The 14,781-nt window shown below is 61.2% G+C and overlaps 2 protein-coding genes across 4 annotated transcripts in view; one reads left to right on the top strand and one right to left on the bottom strand.

The window, feature by feature from the left end:
- The window catches only part of STAB1 (stabilin 1), a 26,734-nt gene extending 20,594 nt beyond the window's left edge, over positions 1-6,140 (top strand). For 2 of the 3 annotated variants that reach the window (XM_055343176.1, XM_055343175.1), the window contains exons 47-69: positions 154-231; positions 381-527; positions 895-1,035; positions 1,153-1,212; positions 1,568-1,744; positions 1,828-1,914; positions 2,008-2,157; positions 2,253-2,309; positions 2,392-2,593; positions 2,961-3,110; positions 3,192-3,296; positions 3,472-3,579; positions 3,662-3,855; positions 3,956-4,100; positions 4,181-4,314; positions 4,406-4,571; positions 4,654-4,763; positions 4,861-4,980; positions 5,067-5,216; positions 5,296-5,400; positions 5,500-5,646; positions 5,728-5,844; positions 5,930-6,140. In XM_055343176.1, the coding sequence (XP_055199151.1) occupies positions 154-231; positions 381-527; positions 895-1,035; positions 1,153-1,212; positions 1,568-1,744; positions 1,828-1,914; positions 2,008-2,157; positions 2,253-2,309; positions 2,392-2,593; positions 2,961-3,110; positions 3,192-3,296; positions 3,472-3,579; positions 3,662-3,855; positions 3,956-4,100; positions 4,181-4,314; positions 4,406-4,571; positions 4,654-4,763; positions 4,861-4,980; positions 5,067-5,216; positions 5,296-5,400; positions 5,500-5,646; positions 5,728-5,844; positions 5,930-5,986 (2,907 nt within the window). In that variant the 3' untranslated portion in view covers positions 5,987-6,140. The remainder of the gene's footprint in view (positions 1-153; positions 232-380; positions 528-894; positions 1,036-1,152; positions 1,213-1,567; positions 1,745-1,827; positions 1,915-2,007; positions 2,158-2,252; positions 2,310-2,391; positions 2,594-2,960; positions 3,111-3,191; positions 3,297-3,471; positions 3,580-3,661; positions 3,856-3,955; positions 4,101-4,180; positions 4,315-4,405; positions 4,572-4,653; positions 4,764-4,860; positions 4,981-5,066; positions 5,217-5,295; positions 5,401-5,499; positions 5,647-5,727; positions 5,845-5,929) is intronic. The other variant, XM_055343177.1, reaches the window with a different exon arrangement.
- Positions 6,015-14,781, bottom strand: NT5DC2 (5'-nucleotidase domain containing 2). The gene is made up of 14 exons (XM_055343178.1): positions 14,534-14,781; positions 10,661-10,845; positions 10,449-10,523; positions 10,148-10,203; positions 9,947-10,040; positions 9,635-9,763; positions 9,468-9,528; positions 9,288-9,390; positions 9,066-9,167; positions 8,799-8,880; positions 6,838-6,924; positions 6,601-6,741; positions 6,453-6,517; positions 6,015-6,372 (listed from the first exon to the last, which is right to left on the bottom strand). Exons 1-14 carry the CDS (start codon positions 14,763-14,765, stop codon positions 6,111-6,113), a joined length of 1,674 nt encoding a protein of 557 aa, XP_055199153.1. The 5' UTR covers positions 14,766-14,781; the 3' UTR covers positions 6,015-6,110.

The raw sequence follows: 14,781 nt of genomic DNA, 5'->3' as shown, positions 1-14,781 counted from the left end.
CCCACCTGTCTCTGGGCCTCCACCTTCTCATTTGGTCAGGGGGTTGGCTGTTCAGGTCTTTCAGAGCCCAAGTCTTTCCTAGAAGATCCTTGGAAGCAGCAAGTGGGGTGCAAATTGCCCCTTTCCACTCAAGCTGTTACTCCCTCCCTCCAGGAATACAAGGAGCTCAAGGGTGATGGGCCTTTCACAGTTTTTGTGCCTCGTGCAGATCTAATGACCAACCTGTCCCAGGTAATGCACCCCTCCCCCACCCCGGCCCCCACCCCCAGCAAGGCTGGGAAGGGATGGGCCCTCTGGGGCAGGTGGGGCAGGGGTGGGTGTGCTGGGGGCAGAGGTAGCAGTCAGGGGGCCTCGCTCTACCCTCACGACTCCCACTCCAGGATGAGCTGGCCAGGATTCGCGCCCATCACCAGCTCGTGTTCCGCTACCACGTGGTGGGCTGCAGGCAGCTGAGCGTTCAGGAGCTGCTGGAGGAGGGCTATGTCACCACGCTGTCGGGACACCCGCTGCGCATCCACGAGAGGGAGGTGGGCCCAGGCCGCCTGACCACCCCACAGACCCAGAACTCAGCCGCTTTCGAGCCCTGCCCCTACGCACCTGTGCCCTCTCCCAGCGCATTTAAGACCCTCTCACCTCCCCTGGGCCGGGTGGGCTTTAAGTGAGAGGGAGATGGACAAATCTGGCTCCGGACCGTGCCCACCACCGAGGGTCTGTCCCTGGGCCCTGGACTTCTGAGCCTGGCCCTGAGCCCCTGCCTGCCCCCACCCCCACCCCCACCAGTCACACACGGTTTCCCCATTGGCTTGGCCCTGCCCACCTGCCGCACCCACCTCGGGTCCCACCCACTCAGCCTCTGACCCCCCCACTGATGGGCTCCCTTCCTCCCACCTCCAGGGCAGTGTCTACCTCAATGACTTTGCACGGGTGGTGAGCAGTGACCATGAGGCAGTGAACGGCGTCCTGCACTTCATCGACCAAGTCCTGCTGCCTCCTGACGTGCTACACTGGGAGCCAGACGCTGTCCCTGTCGTGCGGGTATGAGGGGAGCGGCCCAGGCCTGGGAGCTTGCAAGACAGGCTGCAGGGGGGCACGGAGGGGCCTCCCATGCTCCCTCCTTGCCTGACCTCAAGGCTCACCAGTGTCTTTCCACAGAAAAACGTCACCGTGGCCGCTGAGAGCTTTGGTTACAAGATCTTCAGTGGCCTGGTGAAGGTACTGTTCCCGTGTGTGTGGGCGTTGTGTCCGTGGCTATGTATGCAGGTGACTGTCCCTGTGCGAGTGTGTCTGGACACTCACCTGTATTTTAGTGTGCACATAGGCTGTGTAAGCGAGCCTCCCAGTGTGAGCACAAGGGTGTGCATATGTGTGCCCACATACCTGAAAGCAGGCGAGGTGTGTGCAAGTTGACCCCTGCATGTAGGTCCCGTGTGCATCTGCCTGGGATGGCTACAGAAGAATGTGGCTGGCGAGAAGGCCACGTGGGTGTCAGAGCCCCTTCCTTGTCTCTGTGTTCCAGCCCTTATGTCTGCCCACCAGCCTGACTCCTGCACTTGCTTCTCCTTGCCAGATGGCTGGACTCCTGCCCCTGCTTCAGGATGCGTCCCATAGGCCCCTCACCATGCTGTGGCCCACAGACGCTGCCCTGCAAGCCCTGCCGCCTGACCGCCAGGACTGGCTGTACCATGAGGATCACCGGGACAAGCTGGCAGCCATTCTGCGGGGTCATGTGATTCGCAACATTGAGGTGGGTGTACCCCCAGTCCGTGGTCCCCACCTCCTGCCACCCACCCTGCCTGCCCGGCTCCAACCATAGCTCCATCTGCTCAGGCCTTGGCATCTGACCTGCCCAACCTGGGCCCACTCCGCACGATGCACGGGACCCCCATCTCCTTTTCCTGCAGCCGTGCTCGGCCGGTGAGTCCGGGAAGGAGGGAAGCAGGAGTCAGGGGCTCTGGCCATTGGGGGCTGCGGCATACCTGTGACCCCTGTGCTCTCCTCTGCCTGCAGGGTGAGCTCACAGTGGGTGAGGAGGATGCCCACATCGTGCAGCGGCACCTGCTCTTTGAGGGTGGTGTGGCCTATGGCATCGATCAGCTGCTGGAGCCACCTGGCCTTGGTGCTCGCTGTGACCGCTTTGAGACTCGGCCGCTGCGGCTGGTGAGGGAGGCCATGGGTCACAGGTAGACAGGCAGGGACCCTCGCTGGCCTGTCCATCTATCTGATCTTGCCGTGTTGCCTCCCATTCCTTCCAGAAGTTCTGCAGCATTTGCGGGCTGGAGCCACCTTGTCCTGAGGGCTCACAGGAGCAGGTAAGGGCCTGGGAGCTGGGTGGGGGTTCAGGCATGGCCCAAGGACCACTAAACTTAGGCTATTTGACTCCCCTTGGCCCAGGGCAGCCCCGAGGCCTGCTGGCGATACTACTCAAAGTTCTGGACATCCCCTCCACTGCACTCTTTGGCACTGCGCAGCATTTGGGCCCGGTCCAGCCTCTGGGGCCAGCCCCAAGGCCTGAGCAGGGGCTGTCACCGCAACTGCGTCACCACTACCTGGAAGCCCAGCTGCTGCCCTGGTCACTATGGCAGTGAGTGCCGAGGTAAGTGTCCTGAGGTAGCAGGTGCTGCTGACCGGCCCTTTTGGCACAGCTCTGGCTTCTGCTCCTGAGAAACTGTGTTGGGGTGGTAGGGCGAAGACAGTTCTGGGTGCTGAGCGGATTTTACTGGGTGAGAATGCTCTGAGAGGCAGGGTGGGTGTGGAAATAAATGGTGCAGAGCCTACTAGGGGTGCTGGTTGGGGCATCTGTGGGATGCTCAACAGCAATGGGGACTTGAGTGAGCTGCAGCTTCTGGAAGAGGCTTGGCTGCCCCAGGTGCAGGATGGACAGTATGGCCGGGCTGGGGATGCATGGGGTAGGCGTCCTGAGGAGAGCCCGGGCCCCACCTCCCTTCTCTTACCCACCCTAGCTTGCCCTGGTGGTGCCAGCACCCCCTGCAGTGGCCATGGTGTGTGCATGGATGGCATGAGTGGCAGTGGGCAGTGTCAGTGCCACTCAAGGTTTACAGGGACAGCATGTGAACTCTGTGCTTCGGGTGCCTTTGGGCCCCAGTGCCAAGGTGGGTTGTCCTGTCCTACCCTGCCCTCTGAGCCCTGGGGTCCACCACACTGACCCCACCCTCCGGCCTGTCCCTCTCCAGCCTGCCACTGCACCTCCCATGGCCGCTGTGATGAGGGCCTTGGGGGCTCCGGCTCCTGCTTCTGTGATGAGGGCTGGACCGGGCCGAGCTGTGAGGTGCAGCTGAGTGAGTGCTGTGTCGGTGCCCACCCCGAGTGCTTTTATCTGCTGGCGGACCCCTGTGCCTGCCCCACCTGCATGCTCAGGCGGAGGCACTGAGGGGGGCTACGGGAAGGGGGCAGGGGGCATCTTGGAGGGCAGCTCCTAACCGGGATGTGTGTGGTGGGCCCTGGGGGGGGCAGAGCTGCAGCCCGTGTGTGCCCCGCCCTGCGCACCCCAGGCCAGGTGCCGCGCAGACAACAGCTGCGAGTGTGGTCTGGGCTATGAAGGGGACGGTCGCACATGCACAGGTGAGCAGGGGTGTGCGATGTGAGGTGGGAGGCCCCCGGCCCCTACCTGTCACCTAGGCCTGCCACTCTCTCCTGCCCCCAGTGGTGGACCTGTGCCGGTACTGGCACGGCGGCTGCAGCCAGCACGCCAACTGCAGCCAAGTAGGCACCGTGGTCACCTGCACCTGCCTGCCTGACTATGAGGGCGACGGCTGGAGATGCCGGGCCCGTGACCCCTGTGCCGACGGCCGCCGAGGGGGCTGCAGTGAGCACGCGGACTGCTTGAGCACTGGCCCTGTGAGCAGTGGGGGAGCCCAGCAGCAGGGCGGGGAGGTCCACAGAACGCCCACCCTGGCCCTGGGTCCCTGAAGAGCACCCATCTGCTCTCCCGCCCCAGAACACACGGCGCTGTGTGTGCCATGCCGGCTACGTGGGTGATGGACTGCAGTGCGTGGAAGAGCCGGAGCCGCCTGTGGACCGCTGCCTGGGCCAACCACCACCCTGTCACGTGGATGCTGTGTGCACTGACCTCCACTTCCAGGGTGGGCTTCCCTGCCCGCTCCCACTGTCCCTGCTTTGCCTCCGTGCCGTGGGGCTGACCACGCGTCCCTCCCTTCTGCAGAGAAGCAGGCCGGTGTCTTCCACCTCCAGGCCCCCAGTGGTCGTTACGGCCTGAACTTCTCGGAGGCCGAGGCAGCATGTGCGGCCCAGGGAGCTGTTCTTGCTTCTCTTCCTCAGCTCTCGGCTGCCCAAAAGGTGTGTGGGGCCCAGGGATCTAGAGCCAAGTCTATGGGGGCCCCTTGAGTTGGGGCTTTGGTCTCAGTGTCTTCCCTGCCTGCCCCTACAGCTGGGCTTCCACCTGTGCCTTCTGGGCTGGCTGGCCAATGGCTCGGCTGCCCACCCGGTCGTCTTCCCTGCGGCAGACTGTGGTGGTGGTCAGGTAGGCGTCGTCAGCCTGGGCATCCGGAAGAACCGCTCGGAGTGCTGGGACGCCTACTGCTACCGCGAGCAAGGTGCAGCCGCCCCCGCCCCCCCCCCCGCCCCCCGGCCAACGCCCTGGCTTGGCCCCTGCCCACTGATCCACCTTTCCTGCAGATGTGGCCTGCCGGTGCCGCCATGGTTTTGTGGGTGACGGGACAAGCATGTGCAATGGGAAGCTGCTGGATGTCCTGGCTGCCACGGCCAACTTCTCCACCTTCTATGGGGTCTGCAGGGGCCCAGCCTTAGGGCTGAGGGTGTGGGTAGCTGAGGTCCCTGGGGAGGGAGCCTGCTCACGGTCCTATCTCCAACTCCCTTACCCAGATGCTGCTGGGCTACGCCAATGCCACCCCTCGGGGCCTTGACTTCCTGGACTTTCTGGACGATGAGCTCACCTACAAGACACTCTTCGTTCCTGTCAACGAAGGCTTCCTCGACAACATGGTAACTAGCAGGGGCTGCAGGCGGATCCAAGCCCATCGCTGATGCCTCCGGCTACCCTGGACCAATAGGCCTTGCTTTGCCCACAGACACTGAGTGGCCCAGACCTGGAGCTGCATGCCTCCAACACCACATTCCTGAGCACTAATGCCAGCCAGGATACTGTGCTCCTTGCCCACTCAGGCCTCAGCCTCGTCTTTAGTGCTGTAGGCCCGGACAACAGTTCCTGGGCCCCCGTGGTAAGTTTGGCTACTGCACCTCCCCTGCTGGCCCCCAGCCATCACTCACCCACTTGGCCTGACTCTGGTCTCCCTACAGGCCCCAGGGGCAGTTGTGGTCAGCCATGTCATCGTGTGGGACATCATGGCATTCAATGGCATCATCCATGCTCTGGCCAGGCCGCTCTTGGCACCCCTGCAGCCTGTGAGTTGGTGGGGGATGGGACTAGGAGGACAAGAAGCAGAACATGGGGTGAGGGGACAGCCCTGCCCCACATGGCCTTGACACTCTACTTGTTTGCAGCGGGCGGTGGTAGCACCGGAGGCTCCACCTGTGATGGCAGGCGTGGGAGCCGTGGTAGCTGCTGGAGCACTGCTTGGCCTAGTGGCGGGAGCCTTCTACCTCCGTGCTCGAGGCAAGGCCACAGGCTTTGGCTTCTCTACCTTTCAGGTAGGGCCCTTTTGGGGGTGGAGGGGGAAGGTTGGGAGTAGTTGATCTTGCTCGAGGCCCTCACCACTCACCTCTTTTCAGGCAGAAGATGATGCTGAGGAAGACTTCTCCCCCTGGCAGGAAGGGACCAGCCCAACCCTGGTCTCTGTCCCCAACCCAGTCTTTGGCAGCCACGATGCCTTTTGTGAGCCCTTTGATGTGAGTGTGGGGGGTGAGGGACGGTGGAAGGGGACCCAGGATCTGGTTCCAGCCCAGCCACAAATGGTCCTCTCCTCACCCCTAGGACTCACTCCTAGAGGACGACTTCCCCGACACTCAGAGGATCCTCGCAGTCAAGTGACAAGGCTAGAGCCAGACAGAGGCAGGAGCAAGAGGGAGACCACTTTTATTGCCCGCCCTGGACTGGAGCCCAGTGTGGGTGGGACAGGAGGGGTTAGGACCTGCTGTGGACAATAAAGGTGCCCTCAGCGGATGTGGGCCATGTCGCTAAGAAAGGGCGTCTTCATGCAGCCAGTGCAGAGCTGGTCCATCCAGAGCGGTGCCTCATGCTGCAGGGGCGTGCGGCGTGGGTAGAAGGTGAAGTCTACCCGGTAGTTGAGCAGACAGCTGAGGGAGGCCATGTAGAGGTCAGAGAAGCGCACAAGGCGCCGTGAGAAGTAAGTGGGGTTGTGGAAGGTGCGAAAGATGCTCCCAAACTGAGCGTTGAACAGCGCCTTGGTGATGCACCTGTGAAGCAGACATGAGGTGCTCGAGGGGGCACAGGGACAGCAGGACCCCTCAGCTCCCCTTCCCTCCCCGCCACCCACCTCAGCTCCTGGCGCTCCTTCATCCAGGCAGCCAGCACCTGCCGCGACTCGGCATCCTGGTATGTCTGGGGGAGATGAGGAGGGTGCTGGGTGTGTGCCCAGGCAGCAGCTCTGACCCCCAACCCGCTCCGGCCTCCCCACCCCCCACCTGCATGCGCTCCAGCAGCCCAGTGAGCGCCTGCTGCCACGTCAGAGAGTGCATATACTGCTCCGTGTTGATGATGCGGATCTCGCGCTCCAGCTCGGGGATGATGGCACCCGTTCGCCAGCCGTGCCGCAGCATGAGGTCCTGTAGGGTGGGTGGGGCGGAGGATAGGGTTCAGCATCAGCGAGCAGGGCTCCCTCCGTCCCTCTCTCCCCACTGAGCCCCGCCTTGCCCCCTCACCGCCAGGTCACTGTACAGGTGGTCTCCGAAGTAGAGCACGCGGGGTCCCCGCCATTCTGTCAGGCGCAGGAAGTCATACAGGTTTCCCTGGGGAGAGTTGGGGGGGTACTGCTGAGCACAGTGTACCAAGGGGCTCCCAGGGGGCTGCCAGAATCACGCCTTATTCTCCACTGCCCCTCCCGAATCCCCAGGGACAGTGAGGCCCCTCCAGCTGGACGCCTGGCTGCCCTTTCCCGTGGCCTCACTGTCCCCTGGCTCTGGCCCTTGTCTCCTCCTCCCCCTCAGTCAGGAAGGGGGTCTGCCCCCCAACAGGAAGGTCTCCTGGAGGCCTGGCATGGTGCCCTGTGCCTCCAGGGCCTCCCCTCCCTGTGGCCTCACACCCGCCCCAGGGACCCCATGCTGTGGGAAACGAACTCCAGCAGCAAGCCCATGGCCCTGAAGCCCTTCCTGTCCTCCCAGGCCTGAGCCCAGAGGGATTCAGCAGATCTCACTGTGAAGCCATCTGCCCCCCTGCTCCAAAGCCAGAGAAAAGATGAAAGCAGTCAGGCTCAAACACAATAGAGGAAGCTCTCGGGAGAGCAGAAAATGGGGCAGGGGACCCTGAGCGGGAAGTCCAACAGCTATTGGGGCAGGGGCCCATACCCCAGAAATTAGAAGAATTCATATCTGGCACAAAGGAGTCACTACAGCAGCCTGTGACTGTAAGAGGCCAGGAAAAACAAGCCTTGGTGGACATAGGTGGTCGCAAAAGACTTAACTATTGAATTAAGCTCAAGGCGGGAGGCTGCAGAGCCAGGTATGAGCAGGTGGTGGGGCCGGGATGGGCCCTGAACTAAGAATCTCAAGGTACAAGGTGCCGCGTCAGGCAAGACAGAACCCGGGGTTCCTGCACGAGGAGACGGGAGTGGGGGTGGCACAAAGACGAGAAGCAAGCAGGATCCAGCACATGCACAAAACAAAACTTCAGATCATCAAATATAAAGAAAAGGCTGCAAGTCGCCAAAGGAGAAAAAGTCCTGTTCCCCACAAAGGTGCATGACCCTCCTCAGGCTTGGCTAAGATGCCAAGACAAAAGAGGGCATCACCCTCAGAGCCCAGGGAAAGAGCCTGTGCCCAAGGGGCCATGGAGAGTTGGGTGCCACCGGGTTGTGTGTACCGCATGCAGTCCAGGCCTCAGTTCCCCTGACCCAACTGCTGACGGCCTCCCTCCCCCAGCCCCTGGAACTGCCACCCTCAAGGGACCAGCTCCGCCAGGATTTCCGCATTCCATCCAGGGCCAAACACCTTAATCCTGTTCCTTAATCGCCACCCACACCCTAGCACTAGGCCCCCTTCTCATCCTCCTAGACACCAGTTAGGAAAAGGGATCTCCCTCACCCCATCAGCTGGTCTGGCTGCAGCAGTGGTCAGCCCCAAGTAACAGCACCATTTATCATTTATGGGGTATTCAGTAAATGCCTAATTTAAGGGCTTTATACCACAATTCAAAAAGAATACCTTTTTTTTTTTTTAAATATATTTAACCTCTTTTTTTTTAATTTTTATTTATTTATGATAGTCACACACACACACAGAGAGAGAGAGAGAGGCAGAGACACAGGCAGAGGGAGAAGCAGGCTCCATGCACCGGAGCCCGACGTGGGATTCGATCCCGGGTCTCCAGGATCGCGCCCTGGGCCAAAGGCAGGCGCCAAACCGCTGTGCCACCCAGGGATCCCTATTTAACCTCTTTTATAGAAAAGCAAGGCACAGAGAGGCCAAGTGGGCCAGCCAGACTCCCTCTGCTATTGAGTAGTAAACCTAGAATTCAAACCCGGCAGCCTGAGCAGCTTGCGCCTCTGGACACGGTGCGGGGGGAGGGGGGGCAGCAGAGCCACAGCAGATGTGTGGGGGCAGGGCAGGGTTGTGCTGCCAGTCCTCTGCAGCTGGGGCTGTGGACAGGCCACCTAGATGGCACTCACCTGCCGGTAGATTTTGCCCTTCTCCAGGCGGGTGATGCGGTCCCAGTGCAGGGAGCCCTTCTCATCGAGTTTTCTGAAAGGCCTGGGGCAGGAAGGAGGCAGGAAAGGGCTTGATTTCCAGTCTGGGGCAAGACTGGGGACAGGCACCTTTCCCCACTCTGCAAAGGCCACTTGCCGACAAGGGGGTGTCCCTACCCCAAGCACACAGGGTGCTGAGGAAAGGCCAGTCCCCACACCCTGGCCCCATCACCCCTGCTAGGCCCATACTTGCGTCGGTCAGTGAAGAAGCTGGGTTTGTCAGCCTGGACGATGACCACATCAAAGAGCTGACGCCAGTCAGGACCCACCATGTGTCTCATCCCCTTGTCCCTGGGCAGAGGGGAGGCAGAGGTGGAACAGGCAGCAGGTGGACTGAGGGAGGCCCCTCCCCGGGCGCTACCTGCTCCCCCCTCCCCTCAGGGCCCTCCTTCCCCACCACAGGCAGCTCACACAAAGCTGAAAGGGCTGTTGGTGATGAGGAACAGCTGTTTCCCATGTGCCACCAGGCGGCTCAGGACAGCGAACGTCTCGTCCCCTCTCAGGATGTACTTCTCTAATGGGGAGATGGGTCTGTGAGGGTCAGCCTGGCCCCTGGCCAGGAAGCCACACAGGGCTACTGTCTACCCTTACCCATATCCCGTTCAATCCACTGGTACATGAGGCCTTTCACGTGCACATCTCGAATGGCATCCTGGGGACAATGCAGGACAGTAAGGATGCAGTGGGGCGGAGGAAGGCCTGCCCTGCTGAGGCTGCCTTCACCTTCCCTGCCACCCCAAGAGGCCTAACATCCTCACCGTTACATCCTTGTAGAGATGCGCTTGGTCAAACTCCAGGCCATGACCCAGAAAGTGGTCTACCACGCAGGACAGCAGCGCCATCTCCGGCAGCGAGAAGATGTCCATGAACTGCTTGATGGAGGGACCCTGCAGAGGGGGCCACCACCTCAGTAAGCCCTCCAGCTCCACCACCCCTAGCCCTGGAGACCAAGGCTCCGAATCTGTCTTGGGACACTGGTAGAGAGGCACTGCCTGCGGGTCAGGGCTGGCCCACTGGGTGTGTTGAGAGATCACTGAGCTGGCTGCCCAGGGCAGTGGCATATGGAGTACCTTGCCATAGAAGCCGCTCATCTGGTACAGAGGGATATGCTGGGTGCCCCCATATAAATCGATCACCTCCTCATCAGGCACAGGCTGGAGGCCCCTGAGTGGGTGTGCAGACATCATGAGTCCAAAGTGGTCCTGAGGTGAGACCACAGCATATAGTTGCGGGGGGGGGGGGGATTGTTAGGCTGGGCAGTCTGCACTGACCTGTAGGCCGTCCCCAGCTGCACGTAGTGGAAGGCATCAATCTTCATCAGAAGGCTCTGGGGACAGCAGAGTAGGACAGGCGGTGAGACCGGAGTTTGTGTTGGCCTGGAGCCAGCCTCTTCTGGCCCCCGGTGCCAAAGCCCCAGTGGAAAGGTACCAAGGGGATCGTGTGCTGTCAAGAGGGAGCTGCAGCTTTGAGGCCAAGTGGATAGCCCCCTTTAGAGAGGGAGGGCTAAGGAAGCAGTGCTGACACACATCCAATCAGGAGGGGGTCACTGGAATCTGAGGCCTTGCCACTCACCTTCTGAATGTCGTAGTGGAGGCCTCGGATGGCAAAGCTGGGGTCATAGTCATACTTCCGGATCCCCTCTGGGTACTGTTTGGGAACAGGGGTGGGCCAGCCCTGAGCCAGCTGCACTACCACACCTCCAGCTGAACAGCTGCCTCAGGGGACCCCCATGACTCAGCCTGGAGTTTCTCCAGGGCCTGGGCCACTGGCTTAGCCAGCCTCACCTTGTAGTGCTCAATCAGGATGTCACGGGCAGCACTGAAGATCTCGGGGTGCAACGCGTCTGCATACTGGGCCAGCGTGTAGTCATAGTCAAAGCCATAGACTTCCACATCACGCAGGCTTATCTCATTGTTGGCATAGATGGCTGCTGGGTTCAGGAGACTGCAGACCTCAGGGGGCAGGAGGTCTGGAGGGAGGAGATGCAGGTACGATGAGGAGGATGAGCACAGCAGCAACAAATGATTACCGAGCACTTTCTAGGTGCACAGGTCTGGGGGCCTCGTGAAACTACCAGCGTCATCTGAGCCCAAGGCTGCATATGGTCAAACTGAGGATCAGAGAGTTCACTTGCCTGGGCTCACATGGTTGGGGTAAGGCAGAGATGGCACTGGGCCAACGCCCCTGCTGGAGCTTCTAACGGTGGGTCTTGGGTTACACCACTGCTCACAGCCCAGCAGGTGCACTGAGTCAATCTTTCCTCCAGGCTCCCATCACCCCATCGGAGCCATGGCCAGGCTCAGACCCTTTCCATCTTGCCTTGCAGCCTGGGCTGGGGAACATGACAGGAGTGGGGGGTACTGGGTATCTCCTGTCACTTGGACTCCCAGCTCTGAGCACCTGCCACAGCCTGTGGCCCCTCTAATCGGATTTCAGCTGCCCGCCAGTCTACATAATGACATTTGCTGCTTCTAGCCAGGGAACATTGCTAATTACGACAGGCAGGACATGTGATGTTGGGTTGTGGGCCAGTAACCAGGCTGCTCCCCCCTGGGGATGTGGTCACAGCCACCTCAGGTACCTGGCTGCTACTGAGGTTGAGTGAGGAACTATGAAGAATAGGCTCTTAAGAGTCTTAGGGAAGCAGGGGAGGATAAGGGCTCATTTGCCTCAGTTTCTCCATCTGTACAGTAGGGGAGGTGGATAGAGAAAGGACATGGGCTTTGAGGTCAGACAGACCAGGCCAAGCCCTCCCTCTCACAGTTGTGACCTCAGGAAAGTCACCTCACCTCTTGGGCCTCAGATTCCCTATCTTTAAAGGGGGAATCAAAACTGTGCCTACTTACAGAATTACTGAGAGGGTCATACGGAACGTGCTGTGTGTGGCATTTCCACTCTGCAGCAAAGTAGGATTCGATGAGCGATGCACCTCTGGAGCCTGTCACCTCCCTGTCACGGATTCCCCTGCATCGCTCAAGGAGTAGGGGCTACTGGAGGGGGGACAGGCAGGACTAGGCGCACAGGGCACCGCCTTGCAGTAGCTCCAGGTGGCCCCATTCCTGAGACCTCTAACCTGTGGTGGAGGCCCACACAAACAGCCCAAGCCTCCAAGGAATTCCTGTCTCAGCCACAACCAGGCATGCTCTTGAAGCAGAAGCTCTGGGCCATGCAGCATGCCTGGCAGCTGCCTGTGCTCAAAAGCAGACACTTATGAGCTCCCATGCTCCAAGCTTTGCCTTGGAGGCCCCTTCGGAACACAGGCTCCACCCCTACCCCCTTCCCTTTGGAGCCAAGGGTAGGGTGTGGGTGGGGGAACAAGTGTAGCTGGTTCCTTTAGGGGCCGCAGGCCAACACAAGCCTGGCACAGAGCAGCTGTTTGACAGACTTGTGGGTGCAGACAGAAAACTCCTCACTTGGGATGCACATGAGACGCAGCTGACCTCAGCTCTCTAGGGAGCTGCTTCTGAGATGCCCCTCTGGTGTCACTAGGGCCCTGGGCCTTGCCCTCTGCAGGAGCCTGAGTTCCTGGGCACCAACAGTGACTCTTGGTACACCACCAATAGACGGCCAGGAGGGGTGGGATCCCTGTGGCAGTGCAGCCCCTTGCTGGCAGGGTGCTGGCCAAGCCCATGCTTTCACCTCTGTCCTTGAGGATGTTCCTGGGGATGGATGATCCTCTGAGGAACAAAGCAGGATGGGGAAGCAGCCCATAGTGTCTGCCCTCCTGACAGGATTTCTGGACTCTGGAGGCCACAGGGCTGTGGTGGTGCACAGGATTGGGTGAACTGGAATGTACCCCCTCACTGGGCTCACTGTGCCCTCTTTTGCTTTTCTCCGCCTGCCCCACTCCTGCCCCAGGCTCCAGGGCTGACTCTTCCCCACGGCAGCTGTAAGACTCACTGTGGGTGCCATCCTCCCAGCTGCCACTGTGTGCACTTGCTGGGTGCCTTAGAGGCTCATCATGTTCAAGCCTCACCCCAATCCTGTGAGGGTGGTCACACTTATTCATCCATCATCCAGAGGAAGAAACGGGCTCAGGGAGGTGAAGTCACTTGCTCTAAACCATCCAGCAGTAGGCAACGGAGTTGAGGTTCAAATGGAGGTCACTCCACCTGCCTTAATCACTCTCCCCCACCTTAGCCCAGCCCTCCAGTGTCCCTACACTGGTAGGGAGGCACTAAGCCTGGCATAGTTTTGCCCACAGGCATTAGCCCAGGGCATATCTCAGTGCCCAGAATCTCTCCCAAAAAGCCCAGTCAAGAGAGGTGAGTCAGGACTTGGGTGCAAGGCTGGCTCATCCCGATGCTCACCATGGCACCCTAGAAATGACCTTGCCCCTTTCACATCAAGAGAAGCAAGGGTGTCTCTGTGAAGATCTGAAAATATGGGTGAGCGTGGTGTGACAAAACCCAACAGACCTCCCTATGTTCTCTCCCATACCTACAAGGCAGGCAGGCTTCTCCAGACCCAGAGTAAAGGTATCTTCTTAAACAGCCTCTCAGGCCTGGCCTCTCCACTGACAGGGTGGTGGGGGTTGGGCGCGGGGGGGGGGTGTCCTGATAGAAGCCCAAGGGCTTCAGAACCTTCATTCCTCAGGGTCTTGACTATTCAGCCTTGAGCTTCTCAGGTGAGTCCTGTTCAGCTCTCAACACAGCTACACTGGAAGCCCCATGCTCTCAAGCTGGAATCTTCCAGGCAGGGCCACTTTGTCTTACCAGACAATGAAAGCAGCACCACCTGTGGGGGCTCCTCTGGAAGGTCCCTGCACTTTCTTGGCCTGGTTCCTTCTGAGTCATCACCACAATCCTGGACAGTGGCCCCAGGGTTGTGTTCTACCCTGTGGACACTGAAGGTCTGAGAGAGTGAGGCCTGCTGAGTACGACCTGGCGGGTCAGTGAAGCTATGGTCCAGCCCAAACGTATCTGTCTGCTGCAGAGGCAGAGCCGCAGGAGATCCGGGCCAAGTGCTGAGCACCCTCAGCTCTCTGGCCTCATCAGGGCATCCCAGCACAGCAGGGCCTCTCTGGGGAGGGCCCTCAGGCTTCAACAGCCCATTCTGCAGCGGGAGAGAGTGCTAGGGAGGAGGGTACAGGAGGTTAAGTGTCCTGGCCCCGGATGCAGCCACCCTTGTGGACTCCAGGGCCCTGGGGCGGCTTGGTCTCGTTTCTCCAACCAATACCTTCCCCTCCTGCGCTGAGAGTCCTCCGGACCTCGGTCGCAACCTACAGGCGCTTGCAAAGTCTAGTCGGTCTCCGCCTGGGTCGGGCAGCGCCGCCGGCTGGCTTTGTCCCCGACGCTCCCGCCCCAACCACGGCCCCTAAGAGAACAAGGGGTTGGGGGCATTTCCGCCGCAGCCTCCCGGCAGGCGGGACCGCCAGGAGGGCCGGTGGGGGCTCCGCATTCCGGAGGCCGCTGCGGGCACCCCGAGCTCCCGCCGACGGAGCTGCGGAGCAAACCTCCCGTCTGCCCGCCTGCCTCCGGGCGTCGGGGCGGCCCCAGAAGCCTCCCCGAGGAGCCGCCCGGGCCGCGGGGCCGCGGGGCCCCGGAGAGCCCCTCCAGCGCGCGTCCCCGACAGCGGCGCCCGGGGCTGCCCGAGACGGCGGGTCCGCGTCCGCCCGGCGGAGACACCCGGCGCCCGTCCCGCCGCGGCTCACCCACCGTGCACCAGCCTCCTCATGTCCTGGTAACGCGCCCACAGGTGCGCGCTGAGTTCGGCGCCGCCGGCGGGCGCCGGGGCGGGCGCGGAGCGCGGGGCGCCCGGGCAGTGGGCGCCGGGCCCCGGGGGGCCGCAGCCAGGGCAGGAGGGCGAGGACGAGGCGGCTCGCGGCCCGCCGGGGCCCCTGCACGGCAGCCAGCGCCGAGCGGCCGCCCGCAGCCCCGCACCCGCCATGCCCGCCGCGCGCCGC

The sequence above is a fragment of the Nyctereutes procyonoides genome, unplaced genomic scaffold, assembly GCF_905146905.1.
Source record: "Nyctereutes procyonoides isolate TBG_1078 unplaced genomic scaffold, NYPRO_anot_genome, whole genome shotgun sequence".
In the NCBI taxonomy this organism is placed as follows: Eukaryota; Metazoa; Chordata; class Mammalia; order Carnivora; family Canidae; genus Nyctereutes; species Nyctereutes procyonoides.
The sequence above is the reverse complement of the archived record's forward strand: the minus strand, read 5'-3'. Positions and strand labels throughout refer to the sequence as shown.

Excerpts from the sequence above, each read along its gene's own strand:
- NT5DC2 (XM_055343178.1), bottom strand. The coding sequence starts at position 14,765 with ATGGCGGGTGCGGGGCTGCGGGCGGCCGCTCGGCGCTGGCTGCCGTGC. Across the intron at positions 10,846-14,533 it reads CATGAGGAGGCTGGTGCACG|ACCTCCTGCCCCCTGAGGTC; the intron begins GTGGGTGAGCCG and ends TCCTCCCTCCAG. Across the intron at positions 9,168-9,287 it reads AACAGCCCTTTCAGCTTTGT|GGACAAGGGGATGAGACACA; the intron begins GTGAGCTGCCTG and ends CCCTCTGCCCAG.